Raw genomic sequence first — 19,038 nt, forward strand, 5'->3', positions numbered from 1 at the left:
TAAGGCTTTAAAACTGTTCCCCAAACACAGGGGAAGTGCTGAGTGTTCATTACTACAATTTAAGGATCACAATTCTTTACAATCTGAATGCAATACAGCCTAATGAAAAATTATGAAATAAACATATTTTGGCTTATCTTTTGGCTGTCATGGTTAATTTAAATATAATAGTTTAAATAACTTCAAATCCAAAATACTTATTTTCACTGTGCAGATACTTCAAACCTAATAAGCTACTCTCTAAGAAAGTTGGGAAAGTTGGGAAAGTTTTTTATTCTAAATTATTTGATTAACAGGAACCGGAGCAGTAATTACTACAGAAAGGCAAAATTCCAGCTTTTTTCAGTTTACTCTTGAGGTAAAATAAAGCATCAATAATCACTTTATATTGAGATTTGTAGGTTAGAATATACATTTTGAAAAGAATAAAATAAGGCATAAAAACCTCAAAGATACAACATCAGACTGAGACATTCAAATAAAGCGCTGTTACTCAAAATAAGGATGTTCCAGTGTAATTCAGCATCAATGTCCACACAATAAAGGCTATCTCTGAGGGCCATCCACTTAATACAAGATGAACACATTAACATGTACAAAGAGTTTATACTTTACCCCAGGAGAGAATAACTACATAACTATTCATAACTACATAACTATTCATTCAGCAGCAAGCTGTAACATCCATGTAACATCCCACGTTTTGGGAATCTAGGAAAAAAATATTGTTCTAGGTGAAGCACTGGGAAAACTGAAGAGCAAAGAGATGTGAAAGGTGCCGTGTTTTGAATGAGACAAGAAAATGCATGGAAATTATTTTCTCTGAATCAACACTAAATATATGAATAAATTAAAAAAAGAAAGTCATATCTTCTAGCTAGGCAAGAGCATTTGCCTTTTTTTGGCAATTACTAAGACATGGCATTATTTTTGCCTAAGCATTTGAGGCAAAACACATCAGTATTCGACTGGGTTATGAATCAGCTCTCACTCTTGATTACTCTACAAATTTTCTGGTTTCAGGAGCAAGAGCTTTAATTTTGGAAATACAGTGAGTATGTTAAGGTGTAATAAACACCTTCAGTAAAGCAAACCTTCAATCATCACCATTTCTTGTACAATGAAAAGACTTCATGAAATAAGACTATTCAATATTATCCAAACTATAATTCTTGATACGAAATTTCCCACAATGGAGCGTTCACAAGCTGTATTAACCACCTTTACCACTGAGACACTATGAAAAGCTTTCTAGTCTCTCTGTTATCAATTTAAATCCATTATTTACTGTCCAAACCCCAAAGACTGAAGAAGAATGTTCTATTTCCTCTTATTTGGCGTTCATGAAGACTCATTTCATCTCTCTTCAGTCTTCACAAATAGTCGTTCTAACTCTTTTTTTTTTTTTTTTTTTTTAGTTTTTTTGATGATTCCCTCTGATCTTCCTCCAACTGGTCTAATTCCTTCTAAAGGATGCACAAACTGCACAGTACTCCATCTGAGGCCAAACAGAATAACATCATCTTCCAAATGAGGAGATACTTGATGTATCCTGCATAAGACTTGCTTGTCTTTACTGACTACATTAAAGTAAACCAATACAGTCACTATATTAAGTATCAGACACAGGAGAAAGGTATTAATTACAGTTGAATTACCAAGAGGTCCTTGGGCCTTAGATTTAGTCATGTTCTTATGAAATGTTGTAGATAGGAAGGTACATTCAGATTTCTAACAGGCCTCCTGCCTGATAAAAGCATTTCATACAGCCTGCAAAAAGCTCAAAGGGAACAGGCACCCACTCGGCACTGATGATACTGCCTTCAGTTCCCAGATACAATGGGTTTCGGAATGGGAGACAGACCCTCCAGAGACCTTTGTTTAAACTGGTACTCACAGCACAGAAGAGACAGGATGAATTGAAAGCCCTTCCCTGTTCAGCTTTAACTTCTGTCAAGTTTTATAATGTGCAAAATGTTTTCAGTGCAAGATGTGGTGCAGTTGTTCTGAAACAATTTTAAAATTCAACCAGCCAGCATCAAGCTTACTGGACTTCTCAAGTTGTAGCATTCAGCAGCTGATCTAGGAAAGATCCCACCAGATTTAATCAGGTGTTGTGTTGATTCACGATGTTAAGACATTTATGTGCCTGTTATTTGATTCGTGCCAGGAGGCACACTCAGGATGGCACACAAAGATTAGCTCCAGTAGATTAACTATTCTCGGTGATTTTTGTGTAATTTCTCCACTAGCTGAACAATGGCCACCAAAACAAAACAAAAAAAAGAGAAACAACCAAAGCATAATGAGACTATCCATTATGTATCTGGTAGACTTCAATAGACTGTTTGTCTTTTCACCAGGAGAACCAAACGTAAACCAGTCAGTGGAAGCATTCAAGGCACTATAAAGGAACAGGTATCTCCCTAAAGTCACTAAGGCATATCTCACTATGTATCAAACCGAACTTGCAAGTTCCCATTAATCTGGTTACTGCCTGATGTGAGCTCATGCAACATGCAAGATTATCTTAATACCATTAAGTAGCATACCCAAGTACAGGTAAGGATCTTCTCAGATGATTCTTTCTCCTTTTCAATGTACCACAGAAGATGATTCAATTTTTTTTTTTTAGCATTACTGTTTCTCCTTGTTTTTACCATATATCAGTAAAATCATGGATAAATACATGCAACATAGCTTGGTTGAAGTGGGAGGTTCAAGTGAAGATATGGCATGACAGGGAGTTGAAATATGAGTGATTCACCTGAGGAGACTTTTCCCCAAGATATCCTTAACTCTGAGAGGACTTGCATTCACTTCTTAAGGAAAACTTCATTCAGCTTCATTCCTTTTACACGCTGGTAAGCACAGAAAAGGAATGGCACACAGTATTTTGGAATGTGCCTTATAACATAGAGCATCATGACCACTGTTGTTAAAGGCAGTTAAATAAGTAGCACGTCAGACTGATCGGTTCAGCCCAAGCTATGTTCAATTAGTTCCTTGCATCTCTGAATAGCAGAGATGACTTCGGCAAAGTATTGTAGGTAACCTTAAAAATCTAGCATAAAATAACAACTTGTAATGTGTTAACACTTACTCATATTAGTATAGTTAGACACTTCATTAAACAAACAAAAAAATGCACAAGGAAAATAAAAGATGAGAAGTTTTGTCACACCACTATAAAGGGCTAGAAGCGGTTTTTCAGGAAAAAGCAGATGTCACAGGCATGGCCACCAAGATAAAGGAATGTATGATTTTGCATGCGTCACATCCATATATAGCTGTAGCAGTATTTATATGCACAATTCATTTGAACGACAAGTTACTTAAACGCTGTTCTGTAGCATGATCCAGAGAATGCAACCTCAAGAATAAGCCCTTCCGACTGACCACAACAACTGCTATGTGGCAGGGCATTCAAATATGACAAATTTTACAGACAGCAAACACTAAAGGTGCCAACACCCAAACGTCTTAGATGTAATTACCAGTATTAATATAACACATTATGTATCATCTTATAGCTGGGTAATTAATATACCGAATTTAATCTCATTACCAACTAAACATAGAGTTAGTTGCACTGGGGTACACTCTTCTCTGGCCACCCTTCCTCATCAACTCTGTTTTCACCCTTCTTGGATTCCTGTCATATCTCTCCTGCCATTCATCCATCACATTTTTTCACATGCTACCCAACTGCTTGCTTGTTTTCTGAGCTTTGCTGTTCAGCTACCTGGCTCTCCACCTCTATCTCTTATCTTAACATTGCCTGGTTACTTTACTCCAGCAACAGCCACAAACTTACTAGCAAGCCCTCTTCCTGCTATAATCACGTTTCTTCATATTATCGCCAGGTATTTCACAGACTAGAGTGAAGCAGCACTTACTGGTGCAGTTTTTGCACTCTGTAATTAGAAATTAATGATTTGTTATTTCATTAAAAATATTTTCAAAGATCTTCCACATTTGATGATATTTATTCACTGTCTTCAAGGTGACTATACGCTTTGTAATGGGTATAAACACACTTACATAATGGAATAAGAAGCGCAAAAATGTTTTAAGTGTTACCCCACACAGAACTCTAAAGAATACGTTTGGTTTCCAAACCCACCTTGAATGCCTGACAGTTCTATAGGCAGTGGGAAGTGAGTGCTTTGCTTTTGAATGTGATCTAGATCTGGACTTAGATGATGAATGATACTTGAATGGTGATCGAGATCTTGTCCGAGATCTTTTCTTATGTTTTTTTCTTTTCTTTTCTTTTTCTTCATCCCTAGGAGGATCTTTGCTTTTGCTTGAAGGCCTTTCTGCTTGTTTAACTTCTAACGTGGGTAAAGTTCTGACTGCGGCCACAGGACATGGTATACTATTGACACTCTGAAATCAAAGGCAAACAAAGAACAGTGTTCAGTTTTCAAAGCTGCATGCAAATTTTTTATTTGAGAAAGTCCTATGAGTGTGGACAACACATAAGCATCTCTAGTCCTTTATACTAAACAGAGGGCAACATCTACTCCTATGCGTGCTACATACCTGCACATTCTGGCAAAGAAACTTAAGATAACCTGCTTGGTAGCAGCTCTGAGGAGAAGGACCTGGGGGTCCTGGTAGACAGCAAATTATCCATGAGCCAGCAGTGTGCCCTTGTCGCCAAGAAGGCCAATGGCATCCTGGGCTGCATAGGGAAGACTGTGGCCAGTAGGTCGAGGGAGGTCATTCTCCCCCTCTACTCTGCACTGGTGAGGCCACAACTGGAGTACTGTGTCCAGTTTTGGGCTCCCCAGTTCAAGGGGGACTGGGAACTGCTGGAGCGAGTCCAGCGTAGGGCAACCAAGATGATTATGGGACTGGAGCACCTCCCTTATGAGGAAAGGCTGAAAGAGCTGGGACTCTTTAGCCTGGAGAAGAGAAGGTTGAGGGGGACCTGATTAATGTTTACAAGTATCTAAAGGGTGGGTTTAAGGAGGACAGAGCCAGGCTCTTTTCAATGGTTCCCAGCGACAGGACAAGGGGCAATGGGCACAAGCTGGAACATAGGAAGTTCCGTTCAAAAACACGGAAAAACTTCTTTACAGTGAGGGTGACAGAGCACTGGAACAGGCTGCCCAGGGAGGTTGTGGAGTCCCCTTCTCTGGAGATTTTCAAGACCCGCCTGGATGCAGCCCTGAGGGATGTGGTTTAGGCAATCCTGCTCTAGCAGGGGAGTTGGACTAGATGATCTCTAGAGGTCCCTTCCAACTCTGAAGATTCTGTGATTCCGTAGTCTTGCCAATATACAATACGGGTTGTTTGCAGAAATGCTGGATAACAACAGCAAGGAAAATAATAACTAACAATCACCTTACATTTTTTGACTCATGAAAGTGTGTGAGAAATACATCCATCTTAAGAAAGTAATTGTGAAATCAATAACAATCTAACCTCCCACGAATGCTTTAACGCCCCACAGTGCTGCATCAGTATTATGTAAAGTGAGCATAAGTAAGGCTGACATCATCAAAAACTTGCATCTAGTAGTATTTAATGGAGGCCTATACAGTTCCCCAAAGATACATATACAAGTTGGGATACGCACGCTAACTCTGTCACCTGAACTAGGGCATAGTTCTGAAGTTCTCATCTTTAGTTTTTAGAAGAAACTTGTTCTAAAAAATGGGTACTATCAGATATCTTTTCATCTATTTATCCCTTTAATTTAAAAAAGAATAAACCTGAAAATACAATCAGGAACTACTGACATTCAAAGTTAAGTTTTAAAGTCACTTTCATCCTTGAACTGTGCTGTTTAGACTACAACCTCAAGGAAAAAGCAAAATGAATTAGTGCCGATATTTATTTCACAAAGTACAGAAATAATTTATGTTTTGCATGTAAAGGGTTGAGAAGATCACAAAAGTTATTAATCTCAAAGACAGAACAGGACCACGCACAATTCATGCTCAGTGAGTAATTCTGACTGCAGTCAGTTAAGCAAAACACACCATACTCCAAGAATTTTCAAATTATCAGCTTGTACCTGAGAGAATTCTGCTCAATACCTTGTTTAGAACAATTCGAGTCAGGCGCTACAGATATGCTCCTCATTTCAAAGCCTGTCATTCCCCCAGCTGCCATTTCAAGGCAACTGGAGAAATCAGTTTCCCTCTGTCATAATTTCTGCTCCACCCGGTCTGACACTTTCACCGTTTGATACAAGAATGCTTACCGTGATCAGAATAAAAAGTAATACATTAAAACCTGAAATAACCAAATTAGAAACCAGTGATTTTTTCCATTCTTTTTACCCATCTCCCATTGTGAGTATGTCAAAGCAATAATTGACCACATTTGAATAATCAGAAATACAGCTTTGCTTCAAGTTAGAGAGCCATGACACTTTTCCGAGCTTTAACTGATAACTGCTATCACAATATTTACAAAAATAGCAACAAAGCAGTACTAAAGTAGTTTGCTTCAAGAACTATAGACATTTTATAGCATGATCATTTGAGTGACTGGTTTAGCAGAGGCCCATTTCCAATTTCACTAACTTCACAATCCATGTGTAACTGCAGACACCTCATCTCCAAACTTCAGTTTCCTAAGAGACTACAGCAGCCCATTTTTGTTCCTAGCCAGTGTTATTCATCTCTTTATACAGTATCTTAGTCTTCACTTTGAACACTACTGAATATGTAATAGACCTGCTTGCCTTGAAGTAGACACCTCTAACAGCTTGAAACAAAATAGCTGTAGGCAAAGCACAGTTAAGAGGAAAACAAGAGAGGGAAGAAAAAAACCAACGGTTTTCAGTGCCCAAGTTCATTTGGCTGTATGAAACGCAAGATATCAAACCACTGCCAAAAAGGAAGTTAATAACTGAATGACACATTTACTTTTAGGTCACACATAGAGATTCTCTCAGCAATCAGAATGAAGAAACCCACAATGCTGAGCACCCCTAGGCATCCACCAAAAGCATCAGATGCTGAAACGGTGAGCTCTCCTTGACCTTCAGGAGTTACTAAAGGGTGACAGCGCCGTCCAGACATCTCTGAGAGCAGCAGGCTGGCTGTACATTCAGATGCTACTGCTTCAGGCTACTAATGAATTACGTTTGGGAAGCCATACAGAAGTAACTTGAGCTACCCCCAGATGAACATGTAGGTCCCAGAGGATAACACAAGAGCTAACACACAGGGAGAAGCCACCTGCCTGTCCAAACCTACACGACACACCACTGCGACCAGGAGCTCAGGTGACAGTGGACAGGTCACAATCACAAAATTAACTGTGAACAAACGTGTTGATTCCCCCAGTGGCAACTCTGGCTGCCTTCAAGAAAAAATTCACCAGCAAAACAGCCTGAAACACCAGCAGAGCAGAACATAAGAGCTCAGCGAAAGAACTTAATGTCAGCAAGTTGCCAGGCCATACAGAAAATTTCTAGGTGCATAAATGATGCTGACGAATAAAAATATTTAGAAAAAATAAACTATCTTAGTGACTGTCAAAAAGAAGCTGTCAACAGTTTGTGTTTTCACTAGTGAAAGCTGATCCAGGCTAGCTAAGGAAATAGGAACTAAAATTGGAGGCACAAATGTAAGAAAAAAAATAATTACAAAAAATAAATCAAAGTAAGCACATATACTGGGAGATTATTAAGCATTTCCAAAAAGCAGAAACACTCTGTTTTACTGACCAGGCTCTGCAAACCTGCAGGTCAGCAGAACACAGTTTTGGAAAGCATGGCAACAAGCTGGTTACCTGATGATTTTTATTATGTATCTCAAGGGATGAGAGATTTAAATTTTTTGAGAGCTCTTCTAGGAAGGCACACTGCAAACATTCAGGGAGCATTCACTGAATCTCACTTATCTGTCCATTTTGGGTAACAGCACATTTTTTTGGCCCTTATTAAATGCTACAGTGTCAGACAATTTCACTGGCAGACTCGTTCTTCAGCATATTTGCATGACTGAAGTAAAACCTACTGAAATAATGCTTCCTACGGAAACACTTGGTATAAAAAACGCTTCAGAGAGAGCTTTTTGGAAAACAAAGATGATTCAACAACTCTTGTTTAGCAGGAATGGGTTAGGAAAGAGCTCTGTAATGAGGAAGAATTTATAGCTATATGAGAACAGAAACGAACACTTCAGTTCATTACAAGATATATGCATATTTGCAGTTTTCATAAGACCAGAACACACATTAGTTATTCTGGGGTTACATTACTTAATCAATACACAAAGCCAACATTAGAAGTGAACCAAAAGGTGCTTACTACAAGAGAACAAAATGCTGGCATTGTTCCTGGTACAAACATTATCAACTGGTAAAGAACATTATCAATAATGTCACTAACACTTCTACAACTGGCTTATACTTCGTCTATTCCGAACAGCTGAATTTAGCAGTAATTTGAATCCTATTTTAGATCAAAATTAGGAGGAGTGAAGAAAGTCAGAACTGTGAAGATTTAATCAACAATTCTTTTACTTCATTAAAATCTGAAAACATTCCAGGTTCTCTTCTACCACTGTACCTTTTTGTACTGCAGGTTCTCCAAAGCTTATGGTGAAGCATTCCCTGACTGAGAATTAATAAGCAACTATCTACCAGCAATGGGAGTGTATGATTGCTCTGTGCATCAAAGTGAGCAGTTACTGCTTTTAGAAGAGTTTGTCAGTCCTAGCCTCAACAATTTGTTCCAAAATGATTAAGCAGAAGCGATAAAAACATTTCCTATAGCTTAAATTCCTACAAAACAAAATAAATACTCAATACTCACTCAACAGTTTCATCAGGGTTTAGTTACTGCACTGAAATATAGATATTAACAGTACACAGACCATGATAAGTTCTTCAAAAACAGACAGAATTTTGCATTCTCAATTTTGCCAGGGCCAACTGTAAAGAAATTAGTGGCTGTGAATCTGTTTGTTGCATGCATCAATATGCCTTTGTATCTTGAATACTTTGAAGAATAAAAATCAAGGCATAGGTGAGGGATGGAAGAATGTTCTATCTTAATTAAGATGGTAGTTCCTGATATTTACCTCTTTTCCCCTATTAAATATTAATTATAGTATTTAAGTATTTACAGTATGAGGAATTACAACTCTCATTACAACATTTTGGCAGTAGGGTTCTTGTAATAAAAAAGTTCCAAATGCCAGCAAGCTATCCACCTCCCAAATGCCACATTAGTATGTGACATTTTGTTTAATGTTTTTACCTGTCCTTTTGAAAAAGCAAGGTAAGGGAAATTTACAAACAAACAAACAAACAAACATTCCCCCTTCCATGCTAAACAGAAGATATAAATACCTATATTCCGGGGGAAAAAAAAGGAAAGCAAGAAATGAATGGCCCTGAAATGTTCTAAAGCATTTTTTCTTTAAATACTTATTGGATGCTCTTCATTAGACAATTACGTTTTGCTCACAAGTTAACATTAAAAAAATATGCAAGTATAAAATTATGTTATACATTATTATTCCAAAGAGGCATGCAGTAATATCTACAGTCCATTGCTAAAAAAAGAAGGATCAACTACAGCAGCAAGTGTGACAGATGTACACTGTCTACAGTTGTTGATAACCCTGTTATGATTGGCAAAACTTGAATAGGATCTTATTTTTAAACATGCACAACTTCTATTTCACTCGTAAACAGACTACTTTCCACAGGGAAAAAAATTAAAATTGTTACATACAGGACAAAAGTAAGGACAAGCCATCTAAAAAAACAAATGATAAAACAGGGCTTCAAAACAGGGAAGATGAAAGAGCCAAAAGTAGTTAAGTTTTGCTTTGTGCTATAGAATCTTTATATTCAGAGGCACAACAGCAGATGACATTTGGGACAAGCCATTAAAATAGAGTTACTTTCAAGTCATGTGCTTGTCTGTTTTTGCAGCATTATGATTGTGGATTTCTCTCCTTGTTTAAATGGAATCTAAGGTCTATACAGGTAACAGTTTGGGTATAACTGTCTTTGACATTCATACCAAAGTACTATCACCCCTAAAGCATTTCTGACATAGGATAAAATACAAGAGATTAGCAGAATAATCTGTATTAGGAACCCATCAGACACACTATTAGTTAAATCATGCCCTGTAGACAAAATCAGGCTGTACTACACCTGCAGAACACCTGTCACTACATCAAGTAACTTCTTTGAAACACACTGTGCCTTGTCTAGCCAGCCAGCCTTCTCCTATTTTTGTCAGGTATTACAAGTACCAGTAGATTCTGGGAGACGCTTTATCAATTAAATTACTTTAGTGGTTACTTTGACTGATTTCTTTGACAAAGAACGCAGGTCTGCAGGCCTGCCTTTGTCAGGGACAGCAGGGAGGGGACTTTACTGACAGAAATTTTATTTGCCAAAACTTTTTGCAGGAAGCAATGATTTGACAGCTTAGATTTTCCCTCTGCAAGACTCCTATAACCTGCTACCATTAAGAACTGCTGTTAACAAAAACATGAAGCAAGTCTTCACCAGCAAGACACTGAACCGTGCCAATTTTCTTCTGTGAGGCTCGGCTGCACACAGATGGAAACCACGGCTCCTACCAGATACCATTCCCTTCTCTTTTTCAACCTTTTGCTCCCAGATGCACCTAACAACATTGCTCAGATGGACAGGGTTAGGGATAATCAAAAGTTTTGAACTGGCACATGTGCAGACAAACATCATTTTAGCCCTTGAAAAAGGTGGCAAAAAGTGCACCAAGCGTACTGTTCCGAGGCCTACTACCAAGGGTGACTGACACTTGTATTAAGAATTCAACTCTTGCCAACAGACAGCATATTTGCTTTACTACAAAAAAAAAACAAACAAAAAAAGTAAAACAAAACAAACATACCATCTTCATATTTGCTTTACTACAAAAAAAAAACAAACAAAAAAAGTAAAACAAAACAAACATACCATCTTAAGTGAGCTCTCTCAATGTCTGATCTACTTTATTTAGGTTTGGGTAAATATATATAGGAATGCGCACAATTAGCTTTTCTTCTACTTTAAATATAAATGTCAACTTAATTTTTAAAATTTAAATAATTTTAACAATTTTGGAATAAGATTTGCATTTCAGATTATGAAACACCTTACTTTATTTGTTTAAAAATAAAAAAGCACTTCAATGCAGTGCTCCAGATAACCCGGCGTACTCCAGCTCTGCACATCTCGAAGAACCGCAGCAGTTAAAACTTACTGTAGGCCAGGGAGCCCACGTTCATTGCAGAATAATCGCAACTTCTCTGTACTGAGACACGACCGACAGGTGTGTTGGTTGGCACGATCTTCTTGTTACAGAAGTGCCTATGTGAATTATATACGTAGACACAAGAAGCGAGATGCTACCCAGCTGCTGTTTACCCATGTCCTGAAAAAGGGCACAGACTTCGCTAGCTACAAGGTTACTGGAACTGATCAGTTTTGGAAACTGAGCTAAGCTACGTGTTTCGCAAGTACTGGTTCGAGGAAATACTATGCGCAACTGTACTGTTGTAACACATGCAAGGATCGTGAGGAGCCATTTGTGAAAAACTGTGCTGCTTTAATGCTCAAGCTCATTTTTCAGCGTTTTGTTCCTCTTGCTTGATTTCACTTTAAGGAAAAACAAGAAACCATATAAAAGAAATAATTCAGCTTTGGAAAAAATACATCCGACTATTTTTATGATTCAACTGAAGCCAAAAAAACCCAACTTTACAAGCATTATGTTCTGTGGTATCGACTGTCCTTTACATGCAGTTAGTGGAATCAATTTTGTTCAAAGGTATAATGTGTACTTAGCACCAGCATTTCTTTCAAGAAATGCTAGGAATCCGAAAAATCTGACAGAGATCAAAAAAGCTTTGCTCGTTTAATGTGTTTCTACACACTGTGATAAACAGGTTTTCAGCACAAATGTACACTGTGTATACACATAAACAGCATTACCAGTTTTTATGCAGTTAGTAGGCAGGGGCAGTCTCATTACACCTCTCACAGACATTCTCAACTCCTCTTTATTATACATCTCAGTCATTACTCCATTTTTTGAGACACATTTTAAGCTACAAAAGTCATTCCACTACATTAACTCTATGACCACTGCATATCAGTCTTTGTTTCCTGGCCTCCTCATTGGATGCTCCTTCCCCCCAAAAGGGAGATGAAATACGTTAAGCGACATTTTTGGTGGACTTAAATCTTTTATTTTATTTTTTCTTTGTTTTCTGAAATTTCCCCAACTAGTTCCATTGACCAAACCACAAAACTAATTTTACGTCTCTCTCTCTCATGACTTTTTAATATGCTTTTAAAAGTTACAGCTGCTGTAGTTACTTTTTGAATCAGTCTTTCTAAATGCATGTGAAAAGCTTAAAACCCCCGCCCCGCACTACGTATTTCTTTATAAACTGATTTAGACATCATGATGCAGCTTGCTGGATTCTCAGTGTATATACAACAGAAGTTAACAAATCCACAACATGATTTCACTTATCTTTTCCCAATAAAATTTCTTGAATCAAATGGGCTGTTACAAATAGGCAAGCTAGGCAAGTAGAGCAAAAGACACATTACACGTTGGAACAAATGTAGATGGAAGCTTTTTCAAATATGGCAAATCGAAAGACAACAGCTTGAAAAAAAATTAATGTTTCAAAATAAACTTCTATATGCAAAAATCTGTAGGCATATATCTATATAAACATACACAAGTGTGTCAATACGGAAACTACACTTAGGACGAATACTATTTCCAATGAAATTATGGCATTTTAAACTGTTCATTAACACAGCACTACCATTCTCAATACAGAAGTCAATTTTATTTCAAAAAGCAAGGTCACATCAGCAACATTTAAATATATATTTGAAATTCTAAATAAACACCTTTATAAAGAAAGCATCTCCAAACCATTTCTATAGGTAAGAAGCAGTAAAACTGGTTGCTTTAAAATTCTTAAATGTTTTTTTTTGTGTGTGAGAGAGAGATGCCTTCTCTGAAACTGTACGTATGTGGGAGAAGGAAAAAGAAGGTTTTAGCAAATAAGTTTACTAAGAAGTGGGATTAGGGATCACAAGTCAGCTGCTACTGAAGAGTTACTGGTTATTTCAGGCATTCTCTTAAAGAAAAATATCAAAAGAACCTTAGCTTAGAAATATCTATGTCCTTGAGAAATCCCCTTGAGAAGCAGGGCAGAACTGCAAGTCTGGGGAGTTTTGCATTGTCATTGTCTCTTTGCATTCACTCTTCGATATGTAACTGGAAAAAAGTACTGAACACTTGCACCAGTCAGGGACAATTTGTAGTACTCATTAGCAGTAGTAATGAGAATCCCAAGCAGAATGTCTTTTGGGATGCAGCCACACTCAATTCACATATGTGCTACTCTATGCTGATTTGGATCACCTAAACTGCAAGTATGTCTCTTTCAATTGTCTATTCTCTTGAAAGTATTTTGAGGTGTAATCCATGATTTATTTGGAAAATATCAAGAACCGGGCAATTAATTACTTGTTAGGTACTGGAATTCTTTCTGTGTGAAAGGAAACATGGAAAGCCATGTTGTTCATTCTCGTAACCAGTCTGTCACAATCAATATCTGAAATATTCTGTCAGTATCCACAGATGAAGTTTTGCTGGATTAGTCCAACCAAGAGTGATTTACTGGCTTTTCTGGAAGCAATAGAATTCCAAACCCAGGAAACTGAGGTCCTATTTCCCAACAACATTTGTATTTGCGGTGTGCACAGAAGGTCCGTCTGCTGCATGCATAGACAAACACAGGAATTCAGTCTGGCTTGTGAAGGATCCTGCAACAACGCCCCAAGCCACATAGATTTCTGGCACTATTTAGATTAAGTTTCAGGAAACTACATAGTCTACACAAAATGCCATTCCTACTTTTTCCTCGCAGTTGCAGTGAAGACATAAGTCCAAGGTGACTTTGTTGAAAATGGATTTTGACAGTTTTTCTTCCATTAAGAAAAGAGATTGTCTGGACTTGTTGGAGGTGTCTGTACAGGTGCTGGAAACGCCGACTCCCCAGTCTTTTAGCAAGCATGCATCAGATCACACTGGACTGGGATGTGCTTATGATAAAATGATGCTTAGGCTGAATGAAAATGAGTGACGCTCCTGGAAGTAAAATTATCCCTTCTTAAGCTAGGACAAGCACTATGCTGGCAGAAAGAGAGAGTGGCTCAATGAAATAGCTGGAACAAGGGGAAAAGAAAAAAGAAAGAACAGAAACCAAGTAGGAAAACAGCCAGTTTCCTCTGTGGTTGAAGTTAAGCAATTAGGAACTGAAATGGAAAATATACGATGTAAATGGGAAAAGTGACTCTTCAGTAGAGAACACAGCTCTGCTGCCAGAACGCGCAGATGGAGAGAAAAGCTTCAGGACAGTGCTACGATGCATGAACAAATCAATACTTGAAGGATTTTCCTATATAATAAATTCAAATCCCTCACTTAGGCTTTTAAAACAATATTTATTGAAATCAGAAAGGTTTTATGTGAAACACATTATTTCTTAGGTATTTCAAACATCATTTTCTGTTTATCAGGAAAAAATGTGAATGTGTGGCTTTGATCAATACAGGTTTTCTTTTGGCCCAAGATTCCTCTTTAACCTTGCCTACTCAAAAATTCTAAGTCTTACAAAACTGATTTCTCAAGGTTTTACGCAAAAAGAGATTTTATTACAACTACTCATCAATGGACTGACTAGTAGTAGTTCTGCTTGCTGCAGAAGATAATGCCAACTAACCGATCAGCAGTTAACTTCTGCATAATAAATCCTCTTTTTCCTCTTTGTGATAAGGAGGATGATGTGATGATGATATTAAGTCATCATCAATATCCAGGTTACTCTTAGTTTTGGCCTAAGAGTGCAATATCACGATGACCTACTCAAAACAGAGCTTCTGAAAGCCCTCAAACTGATATTATCCTAGTATCATCTACTGCGATTGACTATCCAAACAATGACAACGGGCGCAAACGGACAAGAGAATTACAAGGCAGAGGAAAGATGGAAAGCAGTCTGCCTCAGCCACATGACTATTTCCTAGTAGCTTTCTAGAAATAAGCAGAGGGTTTGAATTTGTAACACAACCATCAAAAATTGTTCTTTGAAAGAAGTGCAGGAATACTAACACTCCAAATTGATTTGCTACAGAAAGATACTTGCTTCTACTCTCCAAAACAAGAAGTTTTGATGAACAAACCCTGTGGATTACATCATTTCATGATCAAGTAGGCACAGGCAGTGTGCCTACATTCGGTTCCCTGGAAGACAGCTAGGAGAATAATTAGCCCTGCCAATTATTTCACTGTCAGTTTTTTTGTTTAGACTCCTCATTGACTACGTCCAGTGAATAACGTGCATACATATATTTGTTTGAAGTTTGTGCCACTATCTGTAAATTTAGCTTTATTTTAAAAATCATATCCTTATAATAAAAAAAGCATTTTATAACTCACATACTAAGTTTGGGCCTGAAAGAGAGAAAAACATCCTAGCATTCTAAGCTTTTAAGAAGTTTACAGGAAATACTCAACTAACACAAAGATGATCAAGAGCAACCATTATTTAGCCCAGTTTTCTCCCACCTATGTATTCGTTTTCTTGATTAAGGATGTCCCAACTAGAAACCTTGAATCACATAGATCAGTTCACTACCTATTCATCTCAGTTCCATGTCAGTTAAATTAATAAAAATCAAACAACAAAACCCAGCAGAACAGGTGAAAAATAAGTCTTAAAGTAAGCTCAGTTGCCTGTGAATCATTTCTGAACCTGAAGATGTCTACTCATATCAAAATACACGTTAAATAAGTAAACATCACAACAGATATTCAAATACTCTTGAAAGGTAAGCACTCTAATTCAGGGACTGCTAGTACAGAGTTTAACTTGCAAGCTCATTTTCCTTTCTGTAACTGGCTAACTGACCTCTGAATTATGCATCATGTTTCCCTATTAGTTCTTTAATGACAGACACATGTAAGATAACCGAAAAAGATTAAGTGTTTAAAATTCAAATCTCTCTCCATTTATAAAAGCTTCCATCTCTTCAGTCAACTTCATAACATACTGTCAGATTCACACTCTATAGATAAGTTTTCTGCTAGCTTTATGGTGAAGAGAAATTTATTTCCTGCTTACCTCGTTATTGAAGGAACTCTCTTCAATTTTCTCAGTTTCTGCCTCTGCCAGAGGGTTTTTCAGGGTCTGCAAGAACAGTGCTGCTTTCCTTTTGCGTTCTGCTTGTAGCTGCTTTTCTTTTGATTCTTTGGAGGCCTGTGCAAGCTTCTCTCTTGCTGCAGCTGCTAATCTATCCTCTAGTTTCTGCTTTGCTGAGAAAGACAATTAAGCGTAAAGTTTAGCGTGAGTCACCTTGGGGAACTTAGGTTTCCTTGAAACAAACACACACTCCCCAACAGAAGCAACCAAGCAGCCCTTGCAACCATTCCCAAACCTTTCTAACGCATCCATTCAAAGACATAATAAAGACATATCAGCTTGAAATTATGAAATTCCAAGCATCTTAATTCACAGATATATCATTTGTTTGATAAAAAGCGGTACAGGTGAAGTAAAAATTTTTAAGCTTAAAGAAAATGACATGAAAATACAACCCTGAAAATTCAGGACACTTGACATTTTCTATTCACAAAAGCTATCTAAAAAAGTAGCTTGGTAAATTCAGAAGCTTTTTCTTGTACTTGTTAAAGCGATTCAAACTCTCCATTTTGCTCTTTCCACAGATCTGATCTTTACCTTGTATTTTCCAGCCCTACTTACATGTTAAAATGTTTACACAAAGGCCTGCTCCAGAAATTTTCAGAAACTTTTTTGCCATTGTTAGAACCACCAGTTGTTGTTATGTGATTACAGAAAGAGAACAAGCCAATTTATTTAACTGTGTACTTAATGGATATTTTGTCTAACCTTTTTCATATTACATTTCCACTTTCATGTTCTGTGCATGTACAAGATGACTGGGTTTTTTTGTTCAGTTGCACAGTTTTTCCAACACACAACTTTTTCCAAACATGTTTTACACTTAATTTTTATTGTCATAGAGATACATATATCTCACCATTGCATACCCTGTGCTACTCAAGTTTTGAAAGGAACTGCTACTTAGGAGCAAAAAAACATTTTGAAAATGAAAAATTAAATTCCTGTGGCATGCTCACAGTTGTAAGAGTAATATTCAGTTTTTAAGCTGGTAAACACTGACAGCATCTCCACTTTATTAAACAATCCCTGCTGTGAAACAGCCTTGGGGAGGAATGGGGGAAATATGATCCCTTTAAAAGATCATTTAATTCAAATTCACAGAGCGTACCCTTCTGCCCTTACATACACATGCCCTTACACACAGTAACAGGAAGAACCCAAAGACAGACTTAATGGCATTGCATTATAAGAGTAACAAAACATCAACAAGGTGATATTAGTCTATATGGGAGTGTTATATAACTGAAAAATAGCTTGAAATATTTCCTTGTCCTCTGAAGAAAATGAGAAACAGACATGCCTTTTTCTGGGCTCTGCTAATCTGGAAACTAGAATTTTAGTGTTTTACTCGGAGGTTATAACAGAAAAAAAAACAATTCAGAAAGATCATGCATTAAGTCAAAGTACTCAACTCCAGTGTGTTACAAGTTTGATTTTAGGTGAGCAACCAATGAAGATTTCATTCTTAACAATAAGTAGGAAGCTGTGGGAAAAGAATTCTGATTCCTGTTAACATGACATAGTGAAGATTCAAAATACCTAAAATGCCAAACTTATTCACATGACAATTTTGTAGTTTGCCTAAAGGACTTTCATTTTTTTTTTTTCAGTGTAACATGGGATACCTTGTTTAGCTTCCAATTCCTCCTGTGTAAGTTGGGGTTTCTTCTCTTCAGCGGCAGTACAAGGAGTGGTAACAGCTGGAGTATGGTTTGAAGAACTGTTAGCATTCTCTTGGCCTTCCTTACCCTCTTCTTCCTCCTCATCACTGTCATCATCTAATTTAACACGGTTTTTCTCCAAAGGAAGAAGGTCATTTTCTTTGGCCTTGATCGCAAAGCTTATTGGAGCAAATGATGCTGTGAATGAATGGGTTAGATTTTACACATCATTAGAGTACAGTAGAAAGCAGGTTGAATTTCTTGACTTTACCCATCTCTCATGCAGACTACAACATGAAAAGAAGAAACTTGTTTCATCCTTACATTATGCTAATTATTTTGGGGGAAAGGACAACACAATCTTTTGTGAGATCTTACAGTAGGCATCTGCTACCGGCCTCCAAACCAAGACAAAAAAGCCAATGAAGCAATATTTGGGTCACTTAAGCAAGCTTTGGGTCAACAGAACCTGGTTCTTATGGGTCACTTCAACTACCCAGACATTTACTGGAAGAACAATACAGCAGCTCACATGCTATCCATCAAGTTCCTGGAAAGCACAGAGGACTGCTTGCTCATACAAGTGTTAGATGTGCCAACCAGGAACAAGACACTGCTGGACTTGTTACTCACAAACCAAGAAAACCTGCTGTGTAGTAGCTCAGTTAGCCATAGCCTTGGCTGACAATACTGTGGAGTTTGGGATCCTGCTGAGCACCCTTTTTGAGTACAAAAGACAAAGGTTTTTAGATTTTACAAGAGCAAACTTCAGCTTCCTCAGAGCTCAGCTGGGAGGGATTCCATGGGAAGCTTCCACGGAGGATAAAGGAGCTAGCGCGTGCAGGAGTTTTTCAAGAATGCTCTCCTGGAAGCACAAAAACAGTTCATCCTCTTTAAAGATAAGAGAGGCAAGGAGAGCAAGAGACCCCTTGGCCTAACTGCAAGCTTCCGAGTCTGCTCAAAACCAAAAGAGAAGGGTACCAGAGATGGAAAAGTGGACGAATACCCATTGAGAACTATAAGGGTATTGCCAGAGCACGCAGAGATGCAGTTAGAAAAGCAAAAGCTCAGCTCCAATTCAAATTGGCCAAAGATATCAAAAACTACAAGAAAGGGTT

At 37.7% G+C, this 19,038-nt stretch overlaps 1 protein-coding gene across 10 annotated transcripts in view; it reads right to left on the reverse strand.

Annotated features, from left to right (window-relative positions):
• SFSWAP (splicing factor SWAP) overlaps nucleotides 1-19,038 on the reverse strand; it is a 51,685-nt gene that overhangs the window by 9,831 nt on the left and 22,816 nt on the right. For all 10 annotated transcript variants that reach the window (XR_012589837.1, XR_012589836.1, XM_074607119.1 and 7 more), the window contains 3 exons: nucleotides 17,885-18,118; nucleotides 16,179-16,369; nucleotides 4,127-4,392 (listed from right to left, as the gene is read on the reverse strand). Coding sequence is in view for 8 of the 10 variants with exons in the window: in XM_074607119.1 (XP_074463220.1) it covers nucleotides 4,127-4,392; nucleotides 16,179-16,369; nucleotides 17,885-18,118 (691 nt within the window). In the remaining 2 variants the exon portion in view is untranslated. The remainder of the gene's footprint in view (nucleotides 1-4,126; nucleotides 4,393-16,178; nucleotides 16,370-17,884; nucleotides 18,119-19,038) is intronic.

The sequence above is a fragment of the Larus michahellis genome, chromosome 13 (genome assembly GCF_964199755.1).
Source record: "Larus michahellis chromosome 13, bLarMic1.1, whole genome shotgun sequence".
NCBI lineage: Eukaryota > Metazoa > Chordata > Aves > Charadriiformes > Laridae > Larus > Larus michahellis.